The 20,706-nt window shown below is 31.4% G+C and overlaps 1 protein-coding gene across 1 annotated transcript in view; it reads left to right on the plus strand.

Annotated features, from left to right (window-relative positions):
* Positions 1 to 18,540, plus strand: part of LOC144842480 (unconventional myosin-XVI-like) — a 30,723-nt gene extending 12,183 nt beyond the window's left edge. Inside the window, exons 16-31 of the mRNA XM_078698929.1 lie at positions 56 to 264; positions 564 to 713; positions 1,140 to 1,310; positions 1,493 to 1,568; positions 1,656 to 1,819; positions 2,127 to 2,201; positions 2,566 to 2,771; positions 3,024 to 3,126; positions 5,977 to 6,028; positions 6,517 to 6,612; positions 12,828 to 12,949; positions 13,629 to 13,714; positions 15,368 to 16,587; positions 16,796 to 16,876; positions 17,108 to 17,448; positions 17,789 to 18,540. Of these exons, the coding sequence (XP_078555055.1) occupies positions 56 to 264; positions 564 to 713; positions 1,140 to 1,310; positions 1,493 to 1,568; positions 1,656 to 1,819; positions 2,127 to 2,201; positions 2,566 to 2,771; positions 3,024 to 3,126; positions 5,977 to 6,028; positions 6,517 to 6,612; positions 12,828 to 12,949; positions 13,629 to 13,714; positions 15,368 to 16,587; positions 16,796 to 16,876; positions 17,108 to 17,448; positions 17,789 to 18,010 (3,374 nt within the window). The 3' untranslated portion in view covers positions 18,011 to 18,540. The remainder of the gene's footprint in view (positions 1 to 55; positions 265 to 563; positions 714 to 1,139; positions 1,311 to 1,492; positions 1,569 to 1,655; positions 1,820 to 2,126; positions 2,202 to 2,565; positions 2,772 to 3,023; positions 3,127 to 5,976; positions 6,029 to 6,516; positions 6,613 to 12,827; positions 12,950 to 13,628; positions 13,715 to 15,367; positions 16,588 to 16,795; positions 16,877 to 17,107; positions 17,449 to 17,788) is intronic.
* Positions 18,541 to 20,706: the final 2,166 nt, after the last annotated feature.

A 20,706-nucleotide genomic window follows, 5' to 3' on the forward strand; every position in this document is an offset into this window, starting at 1 on the left:
CATAAAGAAAAGATTGATTTGAAAACAAAACAAGCGTTATTTAAATCTTTCACAGGTGAGATGATTAAAAGAGAGCGAAACGTTTCACAAGCTTGCGATTGTCGTGATGCACTTGCTAAGGCATTGTACGGCCGTCTCTTTAGTTGGGTTGTTAACAGCATCAACCAGCTTTTGCAACCTTTAGAAGATGCACCAGCATCGGTGGATATTGGTGTTCTTGACATATTTGGTTTTGAAAACTTTACTAAAAACAGCTTTGAACAGGTATGAAAATATAGCTCCGTCTACACTATCCAACTTTAAAAAAAATGTTATGTGCCCATATATGGACATGATGATTTCATATTATTACTACCATATTTGGGCACATCACACTTTTTTGTCAAAGTAGTTTGATAGTGTTTTTTTTTTAACATTTGTGTAAGGAAAGATTGTGTGATGATTCAGAAAAACTTTCATCTTTAGTAAGAAATAACTAATGATAAAGATATTCAATAACCAAAATTCAATTACTAATTAACATTTGTGTTTTAATAACTTTATAAAATACCTTTTTTTGGCAGATTTGTATTAATGTTGCAAATGAACAGCTTCAAACATTTTTCAATCGTCACATATTTCAACTTGAACGGCAAGACTGTGAGAGTGAAGGAATTAAGATGGACAACATTCAGTTTACCAACAATGAACCCATTGTTAACATTTTTCTACAGGTAAGACATCAGCATCACATATATACATAGTTTACTTCATAATGTTTCTAATTGAAAGGCAAAAATTAATTTTCTGATAACTGAAATAAAATAAACACCAATCGATCAATCAATCATAATAAGGAATAACAGGTTTTTTAAAGATTTGTGTGTATGCAAATGGCAAAAACAACACATGTTACAAGAGTTGTCAAAACAATATAGATTATCTGATATAAAAATCCTAAAAAGTAGGAAGCCTTTTGCCACTTTCCCCTGACTGTACATAATACAAAGGAAATAATCCGTAAAATCAAAATCTTTCATTACCCTCATACTTTATTTTAGCCATGTGTGCAAGTTAGATCATCACTATATCATCACTTATTAATTAATATTATTGTTAAAAACACTTTGATTAAACTGCTTTCTATGCTGTACAATTAGAAACATGTTGGTATTTTTGCCATTCTGGATGAGGAAAGTCATTTCCCAAAAGCATCGGATAAATCCCTTGCGCAAAAGTTGCATAACGGTCCAGGAGCCACCGGCAAAGGCATCTACTTTACTCCTAAAGACAAAGGAACCACATTCCAAATACTTCACTATGCTGGCCAGGTAAATGTAGTTTAAATTTCACATTTTTATTTTCTGATTATCTAATAAATCATTATTTTGTTAGTCCATGACCTGTTTCTATTGTGAGAACATTACCTCAATTTTCTTGGCAGCAGAATGGAAAAAATTTCAAAGGTGATTCATTTTCTCTCTGAATAATGTTCGATTTTTGTCTTTTCCAGGTGAAATATGATTTAACAGGTGTTTTGGAGAAAAACAGGGACACTCTACCAAAATCAATCCTGTTCACAATGAAAAGTAAGTATTCAAGGTTTTTTATTTAAAAAAAATTGATCGTACCTAAATGCATTACCGTGATTAACTATACATTTTTTTTCATTTCAGCAAGTAACAGTTTAGTTGTCCGTGAGCTCTTTCAAGGTCGTCTAACGAGGACAGGTTCTCTGGCTCCTAGCGCAAGGCAACGGCAATCACGAAAATCACAAAAGAATACCCATGATGCATTTGAATTCTTTAAGAAAAAGAAGGCACCTGATGTGGCAAGAAAGGTAGTGTTAATTAACTGGTTGTGATGTGCCCAAATATGGTTGTGATGTGCCCAAATATGGTAGTGATATGCCCAAATATGGTGGTGACATCCTTATATGGGAACATCACATTTCTTTGTCACAAAAAGTTTGATAGTGTAGACAGAGCTTTAAAAGTTTCTGTTTTGCGTTTGTAGCTATAAAATAAGATTCTGCCAATTAACTACAATTAAAGTATTACAGTGTATTTATTTGTTACCATTTTTATTTAAATATAGAAATTAATATTGAATTAAATTTATTTTATGCATTATTTCGTTCTTTGCAGCCATTAAAAAAGAAAGGCCCTCCTGTCAATGTTACTGAACGAAAAGGGCCAGCAACTGTTGCCTTTCATTTCAAGGTAAGCCAACATCCTTTATCCAATATTAATTTGTCCATTTATCTTTAAAATATGCTCTTGATTTATAATTCTTATATTGATTTTTTTATCTTGTTTGCCACTGTTGTTTAGTTCTTCTACGTAACTTTACCAAGTGAAGAATAGATGTATAAATAATGTCAATATCTTTTCGAAAAACCAACAACAAAAACCAAAAACTAACCTTGTAGTTTTGTTGTCCTGATCGGACAGTTTCTTCAGATAAATGACAAAAAAGAATTGTCAATTTATAACTAAAAACCAGATGAACATTTTTAGTCAATATCTTTCACTTATATTTTCATTTCAAAAACTGCAAATTGAAGTTTTCTGATTTCTACCATAGAATTCACTAGCCGAGTTGATCTTGAAAATGTCCAAGTGTGTCCCTCATTTTGTTCGTTGTATAAAGCCAAACACGACCAAAAAGCCTGACAAGTTTGTCCCAGAGTATGTGATAGCCCAGATGCGATACACAGGCATCATGGAAACAACACGTATCAGGCAGCAAGGCTTTGCTATGAGAATTACATTTGACGAATTCTTGTCCAGGTAACATTTAGAATATTTTCTTTTTAAGTTTCTAAACTATCAGTTTAGATTTTAACTGCATAAATTGCATAATATTAATAATTGTTATTTGTATAGGGCCTAACCAAAATAAATTTTCTCTAAAGTGCTACAATACAAGGCTTAAACTAGGTAGAAATTATGTCATAGATTAGATATAGCTAAGGCACATCTCATTATATTGCAATACTTAGAGACATCAGATGGAATTTAATACTGTAGTATTGTTTCTAGGTATTACGCTCTAACATTAGGCAGTGTACCAATGAACAGCACTCTTCCAGCTCTGCAGAAATGTAAAAAGGCTCTGGAAGCATGTCAGCTGAAAGATTTCAAGGTAAAATTTTTTATATTTTTATATCATGTAAATACAATGCTCTCAGCTTCTGCTGCTTTTGAATTTTTGTTATACTACTGTATTTAAATAAGGATTAATCAAATTGTTTTCATCTTTTTAAAATTTTCTTTACTAAACTAAGGAAAAATTTCAATAAACAGTATTCCTAGACAGTTCCTTTAACTTGAAGAGAAGAAAATATCTATGTACTACCCTCTATAAGAGAATACATTCCAAAGATCTCTTTCTTTATTTATTTGTATTAAATAAATAGTTGTACTAGGATATATAAAACAGTAAACTTAAACTACCTATTTACTCACTGCAGGGTTTAATTATACCAAGACTTTGCTGATGTGATAAATGAAATATATTATCATTTATTTATTTTTTTATTTATGCATTAAACACCACCATTCTTAATATCTAAGTACATATACTTACTGACAATAAAAGTACAAGTAAATCATACAGTATACAATAAAGTATATATGCTTATGGTTCAATGAACGCACATTTTAACAATGCACCAACTTAAGCTACTATGAAAACAAAGTTAATTAAAAATAAAATTAAGTTAATCAAGTTGATTATTGATTATGTCTCCTGGCGATTGATAATTAGTCATGTGGTACATTGTTCATTTCTTTTAATTCAATTAGAAATAAGTCTTCTTTGTTACTGGTGTTAAGTTCTTGTTAGTTCATGTGTTAGTCCTTCTTTGTCAGTTCTTTCATTAGGTTGGAAGTAAAAGATGATAATGATATAAATAGTTTTTAAATTATCAGCAGAATTAAAAGTGGTACACAACCTAAAGTTAAATACACTGAATGCCTAGTATGTTGCAATGTGTCTTTGCACCCAGGAGTATAAGTTGGTACCAATAGACAATACACAAAAACCTGAGCTGCACTGTTTAGAATAATTTATAGACAGTAAGGTGTAAACCCTATTTTTATTTGTCATTTTTTCCCTAAAAATAATAATTTTGCAACTACAGTACATTAGAAGGGACACCTTCAAGAACTAACAAAGTGTCCCTTTATTAGGGTGTCCTTTGAATAGGGATTTGCTGTAATATTTGCCTCATTTGTTTCATTATAAAGCGTCCCATTAATAGAGGCCGGTGTCCCCTGAATAGGAGTGTCCAAACGAGGACTATTGTATAATATCCATGTTGTTACTTACAATTGTAAGTAAGTAAATTGTATTATCACATTTCAATTTCAATGCTCCTTCTTTCTTTAATTCTCTACCTTTAAGCATTCCTAACTCTTACAGTTTCTTCTCCTTTAAATCTCTTTTGAAAAAACACTTGTTTCTCTCTCTCTGATTTTATTTCTTTTTATCCTTCTTTCATTGTAGGCCACTTCTGTATATTTATATTTATAGGAATAAATGATAATTTATTTATTTCTATTTAGCTCTACATTTTGTATCGAGCACTTTCGCTTTCATGATCTGCGTTAATTTTACCACGAATTATATTTATATATATTTTTTTTTTTAATATCTTTGTTAATTTTGTGTTTTTATAGTTTATTTTGTATTTACTGTTTGTATTGTTTGAGGGTCCCTAATGATCAGCTGATGCTGGATGGACCACCCTCATAAAATATTGTTGAAATAAAATAAAAATAAAAAATGCATACAGCAGTGTAGCTACAAACTAATCAGCCAATATAATTAACAGAATCTCATTTTAGTATGTCGTAATAAAGTACCTTACTTTATCTTATTGATTTTTGCAAACACCATTGATCACATTTCCCGTGGTAATTTTAATACCTACCCACTTCCTATCCCTTTGGGGATAATAGACGGTAAACTGTCATTCCGAATTGGTTACCTATTAAAGCAAACTACAGTTTAAGCTGCTGCTGTACTGTGTGATATTCAGTTTGTAAGCTATAGAGGCTGTATGTACGCTACTTATGAATGAGTATGTTTGTGGGGATGACCGCAGTCTATACTAAGCCAGAGGTTGAATCATAATAATTATACAAGCTCCTCTAAGCGCTACCAGTATAAGTGAGATACTCAATCAATTTATCTCAATTCCAAGGGCTCTTTTAAATCATTAGTGAATATGTAGGAACAAGGTAAGTGGTGGTTTTATTCATTTTTTATCAATATCAAGCCAGAAGTGATTAGTATGTAATAAATGTGAGCGTTCTAGGCCAATGTTGACGCACAGTTTACCTTCATGCTCTAGCCTTTCGATCGGTAATTAGCGTTTTCAAGTCTTAGTTAAATACTTGGCATAATAATCAGTTATGAGACCATTTGAATTCTCTGACCTATATCTCGCGGCAACCTTTGCAGACCGGAATATTCATATATTGAATTATTTATTTTGCGGCAATTTACTGATTTAATTTGTTTACCTTATCATGTTAGTATTTTCTGTCTGTCTGTCGGCCAAATACAGGGTGCGAAAAAATGAACAATATCTTAGACAAATTGATTTTAACTAAATAAATAATAATAAATCTAAATATGGCATAAATTGTGACCACTTTTAATCCATTCTCCAAAAGATGGTTCTCAACCAAGTTTTGGATACACTTGTGTACGTGTGTCGCAAACAGTGTTTGTGCCATTGCAAACCGTTTGAATCAATAGTTATCTGAATTTCTCCTCTGCTAAACCAAATGAATGAAATAGGAGAAATTTTGATTTAAAAAAAATATTATATCATGTAAATGTTTACTGTATTTTTAAGCCTGTGTGCTCTGATTCATGTTTTCTTAGTGTCAGTGCCCAGGATGTTTATCTTTTAATTTAGTTACAGCATGATTCATAATTCCGTTAATTATCATGATTTCTTTTTACTTCCTTTTGTTCTAGTTGTACCGAGGGATAGATACGGTTATTAGCACACTTTTTACAGTACTTAACAGTATTATTAGATTATGTGATATTTTTAAAACATCATTTTTATGGTTATTATATTAATATAATGTGTATATGGACAGAGCAAAAAGAAAGTAGTTTTGTTTTCGTGTTTGTTTAATAATAGCAATTTCTTTATGGCTGTTACTTTATTGTTTTGATGATATTGTTTTTGCTTTTTTGTTTGTATCTCCATTGAGATCCAGCCACTGATACCAACAGCATTGACATTTTTTTTAGCAATTTCGCCTTTTGATTAATAAATAAAAGAGATTAACAAATATATAATTAGCATAATATTATATATAATAAGGCAATTCAAACACTTTTTGTTTTCAATTGTAAAGGACATGATATTGTTTTGTTGTTTTGAATTGCTTGATGGATTCAATTGAAGAAATTGTGCTTCATTAGATAAGCCTACAAGAAGAGGCTTACCACTTCTTAATTAGTCACCTTGTTTAGTAACAGTTTTCTTACAATTTTCTTGTTAAGTTGGAAAGACAAAGCTCTTTTTCCGGTACTGGCATGTGGAGAAATTAGCTGCCCTTTGCGCCAAAGAAGACAAGAAAATTAACATCTGTCAGAAAGGTAAAAATTATTGGTTTTATTTATTAGTTCTAATTCCTTTTATTAACATGACCTTGCAGTGGTGAAATTACATAGAACATTAGTCACTATCTTATTAATGTTTTGCTGTGTTATGCTGGAATAACATTATTGTTTATTAATGTAGCAGAGAATGAATCATTATCACATTATTATGTACAACATTAAGCCATGGTCTGCCAAATGGCTTAGGAATGACGATTCTGTAATCTTTTACTACATTAGGAATTACATGTTGGTTTTTGCAAGGATTTTACCACATTTTTTCATCACTTGTAGGGTGTTGAATTTTAATGTAGAATGCATTATAAATATATTACATATGATTTACAGTTTATATCAACTGTCATGTTTATAGTAATGCTGTGTTTTGTATAATCCCAAGAGAATTCTTTACTGAACTATAGTTTGTGTTTTCTTTATGAAAAACAGAAACATAAATTGAAGAATTTTTTTCTCTGTGTGTTTGTTTTCAATCTGCCCCATTACATTAGTAATACAGTGGTTCATGTAATTGATAATGTACTATGTTAAGTTAAGTCTGGAATACTTCTAGCATTCAATCATTTTAAACATTTGAAAATGTTTGTGTAACATTAATCTCCTTGACAAATTATCAATGTATAAAAAAAGAATAAAGCATCAAGCAGATATATCAAATGATGTAGTGAAAAAGGTTGTAAGATAAATCTTTTCAAAACACTTACAATGTAATGAAGAAACATCTTAGCTCTCAGCGAAGCATTTCAAAAACCATTACCTCATCTCAACTACGCATTTAATTTACATCTTATTAGCATAATTTATTTCAATGAAGGAATTGCACATGACCTTGAGCATAAGGATTTAGAGTTAGGATAAAAAAGATACTTTACTCCTTAGGTGGATTTTTACATTAAATTTTCATTTCATTTTATCATTTTAATTTAACAATCAGGGACAAGGAATCTCAATAGACTGAGCAAACTTTAATAAAAAATTTGTTGACGTTGTTTTTCAGACAAAACATTCATCATCTAATGGAATCCCTTTGAATTTTAAAATCTGTCTACCCTAGCATCTAATTAGCATATCATTAACATAAATACAGTATTCACCTTTAACAATAATATGCATCTAATTAGCATAAAAGTATCATTTATTATTAGTATGGAATATTAAAATTCCCTATTCATCTAATTAGCATAATCAGCTACAGCATTCAACTTTCATTAAATATTCCAACTTCCCTAAAGCTCTGTCTACACTATCAAACTTGATGTGATAAAAAAATGTGATGTGCCCATATATGGACATGATGATGACATCATCATTATTATATTTGGGCATGTCACTACCATATTTGGGCACAAAACTAGTTTGATAGTGTAGACAGAGCTTACATTTTGCATCTAATTAACAGTATTAGCATAGTTTTGATATTAAATATCCACATCATTGGGTTGCTGTAATCCACTGTTCAGTTTCCCTCATTCTCTGCTGTACAATGAGCGTTTGATCTCTCAAATCCCTTTTTAACATACCCCCAGGATTGTTGAAATCGTGAGAATATATTTGCCGTCTTATCTTATAAGACATGGATTATTCTTGTGTGTCTGCTTTCGGATTATTTGTAAACTTGAATTATTTGAACTTTCGACTTTTTGATTTCCATTTTTTTTTTCTGTAAATGCAGGATGTGAAGTAGTCATGAAATGCTTTGTAATCCTATTTAACATCATTAATTTAGTTTTAAAAATAAAAATATATATATCTTAAGCTCTGTCTGCACTATCAAACTTTATGTGACAAAAAAATGTGATGTGCCCTTATATGGACATGATGATGTCATATCACTATCATATTTGGCATATCACTACCATACTTAGGCACATCAAACTTTTTTGTCAAACTAGTTTGATAGTATAGATAGATAGATCTTAAGACTGGCATGTTTATATGTTTCCTTTGGGATTTAAAATTTATTTTTTTTGTGATGAGGTCTTCAATTTTAGCTATATTATTATTTTTTATCCTCACTTACTTAGTGTAATTGCTAATTAACTAATGACTCATTAACTGAAACTGTCAAAATATTGTGACAAACTTAATTAGGATTGACCTTTGACCTGAGACAGGCACCTTGATGAACAGATGGTAAAGTTATCACTCAACCAAAGTGAGATTTACTACCTACTTCCTATCTACACTTCAGCATCTGTACATTTATAATTTGCTCATCTAGCAAGGTACACACTTCAAGTGTAAATGATAACCTCCTCTGTGGATTATAGAAGAATATTCTAATTGCACTTTGTTTTATGTTACTGGCCTCTTTATGACTGAACCAGGGCCAAGGAAATAGGAAAGATTCAATTTGTGTGAACTTCCTCCTCCACTTATTATGTGAGTGAAAAGACTTAACCCTTCCGTATGCGTAGGCCTAGGATTTTATAATGTAGAAAGTGAACTGTTTACCAGCCAAGCTTAGAATTAGATAGAAGAAGTTGTCAAAGAAGCCTATACATGTATTTGATATGACAACAATATAACTGTATGAGACTGATGATAGGCAAAGTACAGTACAACAAGAAGAGAAGACAAAATACTACTGCCTAAATACAGCATAAGTCAGTCTCAGCAAGCTTGTACACTAAACTGTATTATATTAAGTAAACAAGAAGCTGCTCATTTACCAACATAGAATGAAGTCATACGTTCTCAAACTTCCAGTAGAAGCCTATAGCTGAACACATGTACTAATTTCTATTACAATTGAACTACAGCACGGGCTACAGCAGCAGCAGCAGTGAGCTAATGCATTGATCTGTATCGTAGGTCATTGACAGGCTAGGCTATAGATTTTACTGCATTTATTCTGTGTGTACTCTCTTTGTTAACATCTTGCTTGCAGTGGAATATATTTTATACCCTTATCAAGGACAAGGTAATGTGTTTTAATGTGATTAATGCTATTTGAATGTTCTATTTGTTAGACTGTTTTCTGTAGTATGATTTCTTTGTCTTGCGGTTAACATTTGAATGTTTTGATGTTTTAGAGAATGTCAATTATCAAGACATTCAAGGATTATTATGCAATAGTGTTATAGTAACAATTGTATAGTAATCATTGATATTATTGTAAGAAAAACCCAATTTATTTATTATTAATTTATTTAATTGATTATGATATAATATACTGGTAAATACTTTGTTTTTACTCTTTGTAATAACATTTAATGTTCTGAAAACATACAATAAAATTATATTAGTATACTTTTAGCATTGCATATAACCTGACGTGCATCACAGGAATATCTGTCTTTTTCAAATGTCACTCTATAATTCATAAATCTTTATAAATATTCCAGGTAAATAAATTGTAAATAAATTTTTAATGAATTCTTGCACAATTAACGAGTCTTCCAGTTTCATTGACCTTTTAGTGGTATTTAAATTGATTTAAGTATTTTTTCATATTTCATTTCGCAAACAAATTTCTTTTGGTTAAAAACATTTCTCTTCCGCTGCTTCTGATGATAGTGATACTAAAATAACATGAATAAAACTAGATAAAACATTTCCTTTGTTCCGCTTTCTTAACCAATTAAGAGGTCAGTTGTTGCCATGATAATTTTAAAGTGAAAAAAGTATCTTGTTTATATCAAATCTTTAGACACAATGGTTTATCTGTAGTCAAATTATATTGTGCTAAATCGCAATATGTTGGTAACGTGACAATTGAACCATAATGGAGTGTTATACATATTTAAAGGAAATTGTTGGGTTAGTATCTCTTCCTATAGGATATAGTTATCAGCATTTCAAGCTGGCCTTGATCAGTTAACTTACATTATTTTGTTAGTCTTACCAATTTTTCCATCGATCCATGTTATAATTCTAGTGTATCTGAACTTGGTTAAGGATCTGCTTAGGTCAGTAAGCAACACTTTTTTTTCACAGTAAGTACAGTATTACCGTACATGACAGAGATCTAGATATGAAATTTGGTAAAAATTAGGGGGTGATTATACTTGGATTTTACATTAACAAAGATAGGCTTTCAAAATCTTTTCTATCTCCAAATTCATCCTAAATTAGTGGTTGGGATTTGTAATGTTATTGTACAATATTTTCAATGGTTTGTTAATAGTACATTTATTGATTATTATTTTGAATTTCCAAGAAATTTGATTAATAATTAACTCAGAGGTGATCCTTTTCTCAAATTTACGTACAGGTTATCTAATAATAGCAGTAGCTATATTAAAACAAGTGTTACATCAGTTTCTGGAAATGACAAGTTATCTAATAACAGTAGCTATATTAAAACATGTGTTATATCATAGAATTATAAACAGATATAAATCAGTATCGTATTGCTATAGAGAAGCTATACATTGAAGCAGTCTGTGTCAAACCAGACAGAATATTAATTTTGTTAGCTATGCATATATCATTAACAAATATTTTGTTAATTTGTATGCTCTCATCGAATCTTGCCTGCATTAATTTTCCTCAGACATGATTTACTAATTCAAATTCATGACATTTACATAATGACATTTTCGAGGGACATATTATTAATGTTTGTATGATCAACATTTATTACCAGATGTATCTTCCCTTAAGAAATGTGCCAACTGGAAAATTACTAATTATGAATATTAACTGTGATGTTTGTTATAGATTTGTACAGTTAGTATAGTCTATATTTGTTTAGATTTCAGATTCAGATTCAGATTTGATTTATTAAGTCATTCATACATTAGTATAATGATAATTGTTTTCTTTGACAGAAAAACACAAGCAAAACAATACATACATAATATTTACATTCGTGATCAACTTGGAACTAACAACAACAACAACTGATCAAGCAATATCAAATACAACAGACCTAATGACCTATCTTTGAAACAAATAATTTGTTATTATTATTATTTTGAAGGTCGTACTATTACTTTATTGCTGGTCAGATGTATAACAAAACATATTGTAATTTATTTAATTTGCAAATTGCAAATATTGACAAAATAAAATCATGAATATGTTCGCTATTTATCTTCAAAGTTTATTCAACAAAGATAGAATGTATCTAAATTAATTATTAAAATAATCAATACATATTAAACTGTTACCTATATTATTGAGGAGTAATAAATATTATTTAGTGAGCCTGTATAAATATTAAACTGTTACTTAATTAAAAAATAGTTTCAGAATTTTGCCATCCAGGTAAGCATTAGTCATAATACACATATATTCCAGTTCTGTTTGTTTTCGGTTAACAGGTGAAAACGCCTTAAACTGAAAATTCCTGTATCCCTGTATATTATTATCGTAATAAATATTATTTAGTGAGACTGTTTTACTATTAATTACAATATTTTTAAATATTATAGTATTTTCAAGTATTAAGAAGAGGTACCTCTCTTCAATTACCTTTTACCAGGAAACCTAGGTCTATAAAAACTGTTGCAATATGTTATGCTTTTTTTTTATAAATGTTCAATTTCATCTGATGTTTTGCCAAGTATTAGAACTAGGGAATTCATGTCTTCTTCCCCAGCAGAACACAACACTATTAGATGACAGGTCTAACCTTCATAATAATATTTTAAGCCTTTACTTATAATGTTAAGGAAATAATTATCTTGGGTTGAACACATCAGCATTCATCAAAATCAGCTACAATGTAGTTTACAAGTATAGTATTGTTGTTAATCGAGACAAACATTATCAATCAATTGATGTTTTGCAGAAAATGTTCAAGAACATATTAAAATTGAAAATAAATGGAATGTTCAAGAAAACCGTTACCTTATTATAATATCATGAGCAGTATATGCTACAGGGGAATGAACGACAATAAGGTGTATTTAACATTAATCTAGAGTTAAATTGCAGCTGTTTGGTTAGTTATTGGGTTTTGTTGCCCCAAACATTATGTTTTCCTTCATGCCTGAATTTTAAGGTTTAAACTATGACCGAATATAATATCATGATCACCCTAATTTCTAATTTTGGACTTTGGTAAATTAAGTATAATTCCACCCCCAACAGTTACATCATAATCATCTTAGATCATAATACACTCCAATTTTAGGCCTACTGCCAACCACCCTTAACTTTCTGTACTCACAAAATAAAACCTAATCAATAATTGTTTTAAATTTAACCAAACATTTTGCTTATTTATTTTTTATTTGTTGCAGTAATCCGTGGCTTTATTGTGAGAAGAGAATTCAACCGAAAGCTTGAGAAACTAAATCGACAGAGAAAGTACGTTGCCAGCTTCCTTCAAGATTTACAAACACGAGGAAACGCTTTCCATAAGGTAACGGTTCCTGGCAATCCAAGTCTCATATTAAATTCTGCTTTTCTTACAGTAGACCTACAGTATAATCTAGCCACAAAAATACAATAATACTTTTTGTGCACCTTTGCTTACACAAGTTTTAAATTCTCACAAAAAATAATGTTTAGTTTACTTATAAACTTTGAAAAGCTCTTTATTTCTGTGCCAACTTTCAATTCCTTACTCTAATATTTGTTTAATGTGTTTTTCATATCTGTTTCCTACTAAAATGGAAATTACAATGTGAGTAGTATATCCAGTTTCTGATGAATGATAAACATTTCTCTTAATATTTCACTATATGTTCACTACTGTTATACAGTAAAACTGGCCCTATACTTTGGACACCTGTTAAGCTCTGTCTACACTATCAAACTAGTTTGAAAAAAAAAAGTGTGACGTGCCCAAATATGGTAGTGATATGCTCAAATATGGTAGTGATATATGAGCACATCACTTTTTTTTGTCACATAAAGTTATTCAGTGCAGAGAATTACTTTCTTGTGAAACAAGGGACGTATGTTTTAGCACTATGGCCAACCCTAATTCTGGGAACACCCCTATTAAGGGGACACTTTGTTGTGTTCTAACTGTAATTATCAAAATTCCAATTGATACTTGTGACATTGTTCTTTTTTTTTGTTTCCTATTTTTGTAGACCTTTGTTGAACTGAATGAACATGACACTATAACAGATCTGGAAGAAGAATTAATTAATATTGCTGATGATAATGGTCAAATATGGTAAGTCTTCCTTCCATCTCCAGTGACCGCTTGACCACTCAGCTTGATTGATACTTAGTTCTAATATATTAGAGTTCTTTAAGGAAACACAAGACTACCATTATTTTGAATATCAATAATGTTTAAGTGGCAGTTTATATTACACAAATAATAGCAACATTATTTTAACAGTATAAAGCCTTGTCTACACTATCAAACTTTATGTGACATAAAAATGTGATGTGCCCATATATGGACATGATTGGACATCACTACCATGTTTGGGCATATCACTTCCATATTTGGGCACATCACACTTTTTTTTGTCAAACTAGTTTGATAGTGTAGACAGAGCTTTAGGCTAGGTTTATGTTACACAAGAGTTTTTGTGATGTGAATTAATAATTTCTGCTATATTATTAACACTAGCTTGGGAATCATGTAAAAGGTATTCTACTGCAGTTACTGCAGCAACTACATTTTGCTAGGACTGCAATATTCTATGAATATTCTATGATAACCACAAACAAACTGCTAAAAAGAGTAAGCGTAGTTACTGCATTAACTGCAGTAGAATCATTTTGACATGATCCTAGAACTGCAATATACGATACTGGTAAATAATGATGGGTTTTGATATTAGTCAACATTATCTTGTTTTTAGTTTTCTTGTTTGTTTTTTTTCATTTCTGGAAAACGCTAATAATGCATCAAAACTATCTCTTTAATTAATTTAAAACAGATTATACTACTGTATAGTCATGATTCAAGCAATCTGATTGGTCCATATTTGAAATTATAAAAATGTTAATTGCTTGGCAACAGAACTTCACAATATATGCAAATATAATCCAAGAAAAGCTTACTTTTTTCCAAAATGTTCATTTGTACTTTACAATACTTAATTTTAGGATTGAATCAGATCCCACATATATGATAATGCACCCTATTAGGTAAGGTCAAAGGTTAACTCACATCTCTCGCTTAACTTTTATATAATGTTCTTGCAGTATGTTATCTATGCTTTTAGATTAGTAAAATGATGAATTTAGTGATGAGTGGCTGTGCTTCAATAATTCATTCTTTTGTTTGAGCTGAACTACTGTCTTCTAAGTATTTGTATGCTAAGATTTGATTGATGACATTCTAGAATAGATAGTACTGCTTTGTAGTGAAAAACATAATATTATTCATTTTCATTATAAATGTCTATTCTGTCATTATCAATTAGTTTCGCTTTGTTTTCATGTTGTATCTATAATCAGTGCTGTAGCCATGAGAAATAAAGTGGTGCTGTGATCGCAGAAAAGGGAACAATCCCTTGTGTTGTGCAGCCCACTGGGTTGTCAAAGGCCTCTGCAAAAAAGTGGTCAGGTTAAAACCTTACAAACAGTACTGGTGGCTACGGCCCTGCTATATTATAGTAAATGTATTTATCGATCAATAATCACATATCTCTACTTTGAATTGAACCAACCTTGAATCACAGCTTAACTCATAACAGGGGTCATTTAGCCCAAACTTAACAGGGGGTCATTTAGTTCCAACTTAACAGGGGGTCATTTAGTTCCAACTTAACAGGGGGTCATTTAGTTCCAACTTAACAGGGGGTCATTTAGTTCCAACTTTCCCAATATACTGAATTTAATGTTTACTTTTCTTTTTTTTTTGCAGTAAACAAGTAACCAATAACAACGAATCTGACTTTGTTGACATGGCAACTAACGGACATGTTGTATTGAATGATATTGACAGTAAATACATTGAAGTTTTGAATCCTCAAGCTCCGCCCCCTCCCAGTCTAGCGGACATGCCGCAGACACCCTACAACGATGATTACATTGTACCGCAACCAGTGGACGATAGCTATGAGGAACTCCAGCAAATGTACAATTTACCACCTCCTCCGCCACCACCAACAACTGATGAATATTTTGAGATAGGAGATCTACCCCCTCCCCCACCAATGGCTGAAGTTCCTTTCCAAAATATTGCGAATATTAGAGAACGATTTCTTCAACAAGAAAAAGAAGAGACACACAAAGAAAAACAGAAGAAACGACAGTCTGCACCAGGAAACTTTGGAGTAATTCCAAACACTGATGCTGATTTATATGATTCAATCCAACCAGCAGCTCGAATTAAAGACACTATATCGCAGCTACAGTCACGCAACCCAAACGCTGATACACCAGCTCAAAAGGCAGCTAAGACTCAACAGAGGATATCATCGCCAGCAGGTCTTTACACGGACCAATTTATAAATGGAAAGTCAAGGATTCCACCTCCACCGACTCCTAAACGTAATCCTGACACGAGACTAAGTGAAATGACAAATAGTCGGTTAAGCATGCCTATAGTTCCAATACCTGAGGGAATTCCAACTCAATTTACAAATATACCCCCTCCTCCATCAGAACCAGCCCCAACACCACCTGCGTTACCTCCAGGTAGACCAAATTCAACTGTTTTTACAAATGTTCCTCCCCCACCCAGTATACCAGCGCCGACGCCCCCAAGAGCACCAGCATATGTTCCGCCGCCTAGTTATCCAAACTCTTCCACAGGAGGCCACCGTCCCCCTTCAGTTTCAACATTCCCAAGTAGTAGTATGTCAGTGCCACCACCACCTTCAGGACCAGCACCAGTACCACCTGTAGTTGGCCCACCATTTGTACCACCATTTGCACCTCCTCCGCCACCAGCAGGTCCTCCAGCTCCGCCACCACCACCTCCTCCAGGGTTTGGTGGACCTTGTGCACCTCCCCCTCCTGCAATTGGTGGTTTCGCAGGAAGAACACAAGGACCAGTAAGACCAAACACGCAGCAACCTTCAGGAGGACTTAATATAAGTGACATCACTAAGATACAACTTAAACCAGCACAAATAACAGGTAAGTACATTCTAGGTTGTAATACTTAGATATATGGCTGACTCAATGACACTTGTAGGTAATATTACTGGTAGTATATGAACAAACTTCCACTTTTTGTTAAACATTCTTGATTCTTTTAAATTAAATGTAAGCAAAATTCAGGGTACAATGCATTTTTTTGTTCAATTGGCGTAATATAGATGTTGTATTATTATTGTTTTAATAGAAAGAACAGTAGCGTCGACACCAGCTGACTCAATTTGTGCTGAAATTAACAAAGGAATCAAATTAAGACCAACAAATAAAAGTAAGTTGCTTATAAACAAACTTAGTAACATAGTTTGGTGTTTAACACATTTGTTTGTCAATATCAGAAATCCAGCACTGTTACAATGCCAATTGTTTTGTGCCAAAGACAACACTCAAATGAGTTTACTATTATGTAATTCGTGTTTACCAACTTTTGGGTGTGAATCCAAATTAAAAAAAGAATGTTTGATGTCTGCTTAAACAATGTTATTTTTATTTTTTCTTAAAGACATTCGAGGACCAGGTACTCAGACTAACAGTAATCAAAACAATGGTATTCCTCCACCACCAAATGCACCTGCCCCTACTCCTCCAGTTCCACCCCCTCCATTTGGCCCCGCCCCAACACCCCCAGTAGTTGGTGATAAGCAATCTCCTCCCCCTCCTGCTACCAAGCCAAAACCCAAGCCAGTAGACAAAGGGAAGACAAGTACAGCATCACCAAAGCTAGGCCCAAAATCACCAGGCCCTATGGATCCAGTGCAGAAGGCAGAACCTGAGCTTGTTTTTGATGAGAGTATTCCAGTATGGAAACAAGCTATGCTTACCAAAAAACATGCAGAAGCTAAGGTTAGATTCACCAAATAGTATTAGAATTATTCTCTGTAAAGAAACAGCAATAAAATTTGTAAATAAATTTATGTGGATCCCTAATAATTCTTTATTAATACATCAAAAGATGTTTGATAAAATTAACATCAAGAAGATAAGCAACAAACAAATAATATTGTCTTATAACTTTCTTTTATATCAGTTTGAATCTGAAAAAAATTTTTTTAATTATCAATTTTCATATTTATAATTCCGGCGGAAAGTTCCAGGATTCTTATAGTATTGTCAGCAACTTAATAATAGCCAAATATAAAGAATTTTAGATAATCTAATACAGTTTTATCTTTTGTATTAATAGAAAATTGAAGAGGAAGAACTGAAGAAAAAACAGAATGAAGAAGACAAGTGGAAAGGCATTCCAGATTGGAAGAGGAAAATCATGATGGATAAAGAACGTAAACGTCAGGAGGAGGAAGCTTCTAAAATCGATCCTGTGGAAGAAGAAAGAAGAGCAAAATTGATGGCAATGCCAGCTTGGAAGCGAGATTTACTCATGAAAAAACAAGGCAATGGGGAGTAAGCTCAAATGCTGGAATAGCAAGATACAGACAATGTCTAACAGTATCAGAACAATGAGCATGGAAAAGCAGGCTAGATCGGATGAAGACATGATAGCCTTTTAGTTCCAGCTTCAAAAAGGTCATCTAGCGCTAAAAAAACAGATTTTAATTGCGCCATAAGGTTCTATAAATTATAACACGCACAACCAGCAAATCATGTGTATTATTACTTGATGGAACCATTTGCTAAAGCAGTGAATTTTTATTGTGATTTTCCAAAAGTTGGCTGTCAGGGCTTAAGCGAACCACAGATGATCAAGCATTATTCTGTTCAGGCCTATTGTGATCAAATACAAAATGCTTCCATTTATATAATGTAGAATGCATCATGCATTCCTCTGACCGTGACAGGAAAGTATCTGGCTCGTGCTTCATAAAGTTTTTTCCCGAAATTGCGGCAGAGCTTAAATATAAAATGTAACATTGTATTACTGTATATTTAATTAATTCTCAGTATATGTCGGTTTTTATGCCTGTAAATATATATATATATAATAATGAGTAATGTGTTGGGCCATTGTGTAGCGGAGCATAAACAGTATATTATTGTTGCTGAATCAAATATACTTAAGAATTTGTCTGCCAACTTATCAATAATGGTGCTCAACACACGGGTTTTAGCCTAAAATGTTTACATTTTGTAGCTGTATGTTAGTTTCAATCCAATGTATACTCTAATTTGTATGTCTACAACATTGAAACATTTGATAAGTTATGAGTTATAACTGAAAATCTTTTAAAAATATGTTTTTGCTTTATACACATTTTATTTATCTTTTTTATTAGATGCCAGTATTATTTTTTTAAATATAGTATTTATAAGTCATTATTAACATTTGTTGCGAATAGGGTTGATTTAAAATTAATTTGATTACATGATTGTGATTTAATAATAATAATTTTGAACAAATTGTACATTGAGTGTTGTATATAATAAACTGCTTTATAGTTTACATAATTTAAATGAGTATTTCCCCAAACAAACCTCCCCTAAATAAATTCCTGTCCTGATTGGATGATTGTGGGTCACATGGCGTGCAATAGTACGCACTATATAAGCTTTCATTTAAACATTTTGCATGTGATACCATAAGATGCATCATCCTACCCCCAAACTTAGGCTAAATCTGGACACAAGACTTTTCCCCCAAATTTCATGGCAGGCCTCTTTAGGACAAATAGTCAAGCAAATACAGTATATCTGCTCCTTCGCTTTCTTTTTGCTATCTTAATAATAAATCTACTACTCATTTAATAATAATAATGTTTAATTTATATAGCGCAAAATGGAGGGTGCCTCTAAGCGCTGAACAATCAACAGAAAATATAAAAAGCACAACAATTATTCAAATGTCTTTTAAAAAATCATTTCAAGAATTCTTGTCTTTCATTTTTCTTATAATTTCAAATTATCCAATTTAAATTAGTTCCTAGACATCTGTGTGGTTGAAAATTGATAATTACTCGTAGAAAAAACAGTGAAATATATTTGATACAAATATTCAAGCAATTTAAATGCAAATAATCAATTATGTTTCTAAAAATATTTTAAAATGTTATGTAAATTCCTTGAATTGAGTGATTTACACATCCTGTGCAAAGATGTAAGTTATTTTAAACGTTAAATTAGGTAACAATTTCAAGATTTTCTTTAATTTTATGCTGTAGATATTCTATCCATCTATGTACATTTTTATATGGCTCCTTACAAAGAACTAACAACACTAGCATTATTAATTAAAAAGAAAAGTCAGATATTCCTTTCCTCCCAGCTTTTTCCGAATTTAAATGAATATAAATAAATTGCAGATAAATATTATTAATGAACTTATGGAACGCAACACCAATTTTCTAGTATTGTATTTTAAGTTTTTAAAAATTGTATCTAAATATTTTAATATGTTAAGCTAAGAATGATTTATTGTATAATTTGAGTATTAAATAGTTGCTATGTTAATGTATAGCTCTATCAAAAGGGATTAATTATAGTCAAAGGCAGGTGCTGGTCACTAATGTGGTATTAGTAGGGACAACTTCATGGTATTAGTAAACAATAATAAAGAATAAAAAATAATTATTACAAGTTATACATAATTGCTTTATCGTTTTGTACATTTTTATTTTGATAAACTATTATTAATTTCACGTTACTAGTATTTCACATTTTGAAGAAAGTTACCAAGCATTTTATTTTAAAACAAGAATATACTTTTAAATGTTGAATATGACCAAAATAAATGCCAAATCATTATGCAATTGTTATAATATTTTTTGTTAATTTTCAAAAGTTGATATTACTTAATGATGGTTGTACATTTTACATCGGTTAAAACAGTATTTATTTCCGAAAATAATGTTTAGTTTCTGTAGTAGTCACTGTACGGTATTTTGTAAATTTTGTACAACATTTGTAGGACATTCTAAAAATGTTGTCAGTAGCGCTCTACTTATAAATCGGTTTTAGTTAAATGGTAATTTTTTACGAATTTGAAAATGATGATATTTTTAAGCGTTATTTCTTTTAATTACAGTAGTAATATTTGTTGTTTCATTAGTACAGTATTGTTAATGTAAAAAATGCAATTTTAGTGAAGTTTCAGGTACATTTTAAATCAAGTAATTCAATAAATGTGTTTTATATCTTAATTTACAAGCA

This window comes from Antedon bifida, chromosome 5 (assembly GCF_963402885.1).
Source record: "Antedon bifida chromosome 5, ecAntBifi1.1, whole genome shotgun sequence".
NCBI lineage: Eukaryota > Metazoa > Echinodermata > Crinoidea > Comatulida > Antedonidae > Antedon > Antedon bifida.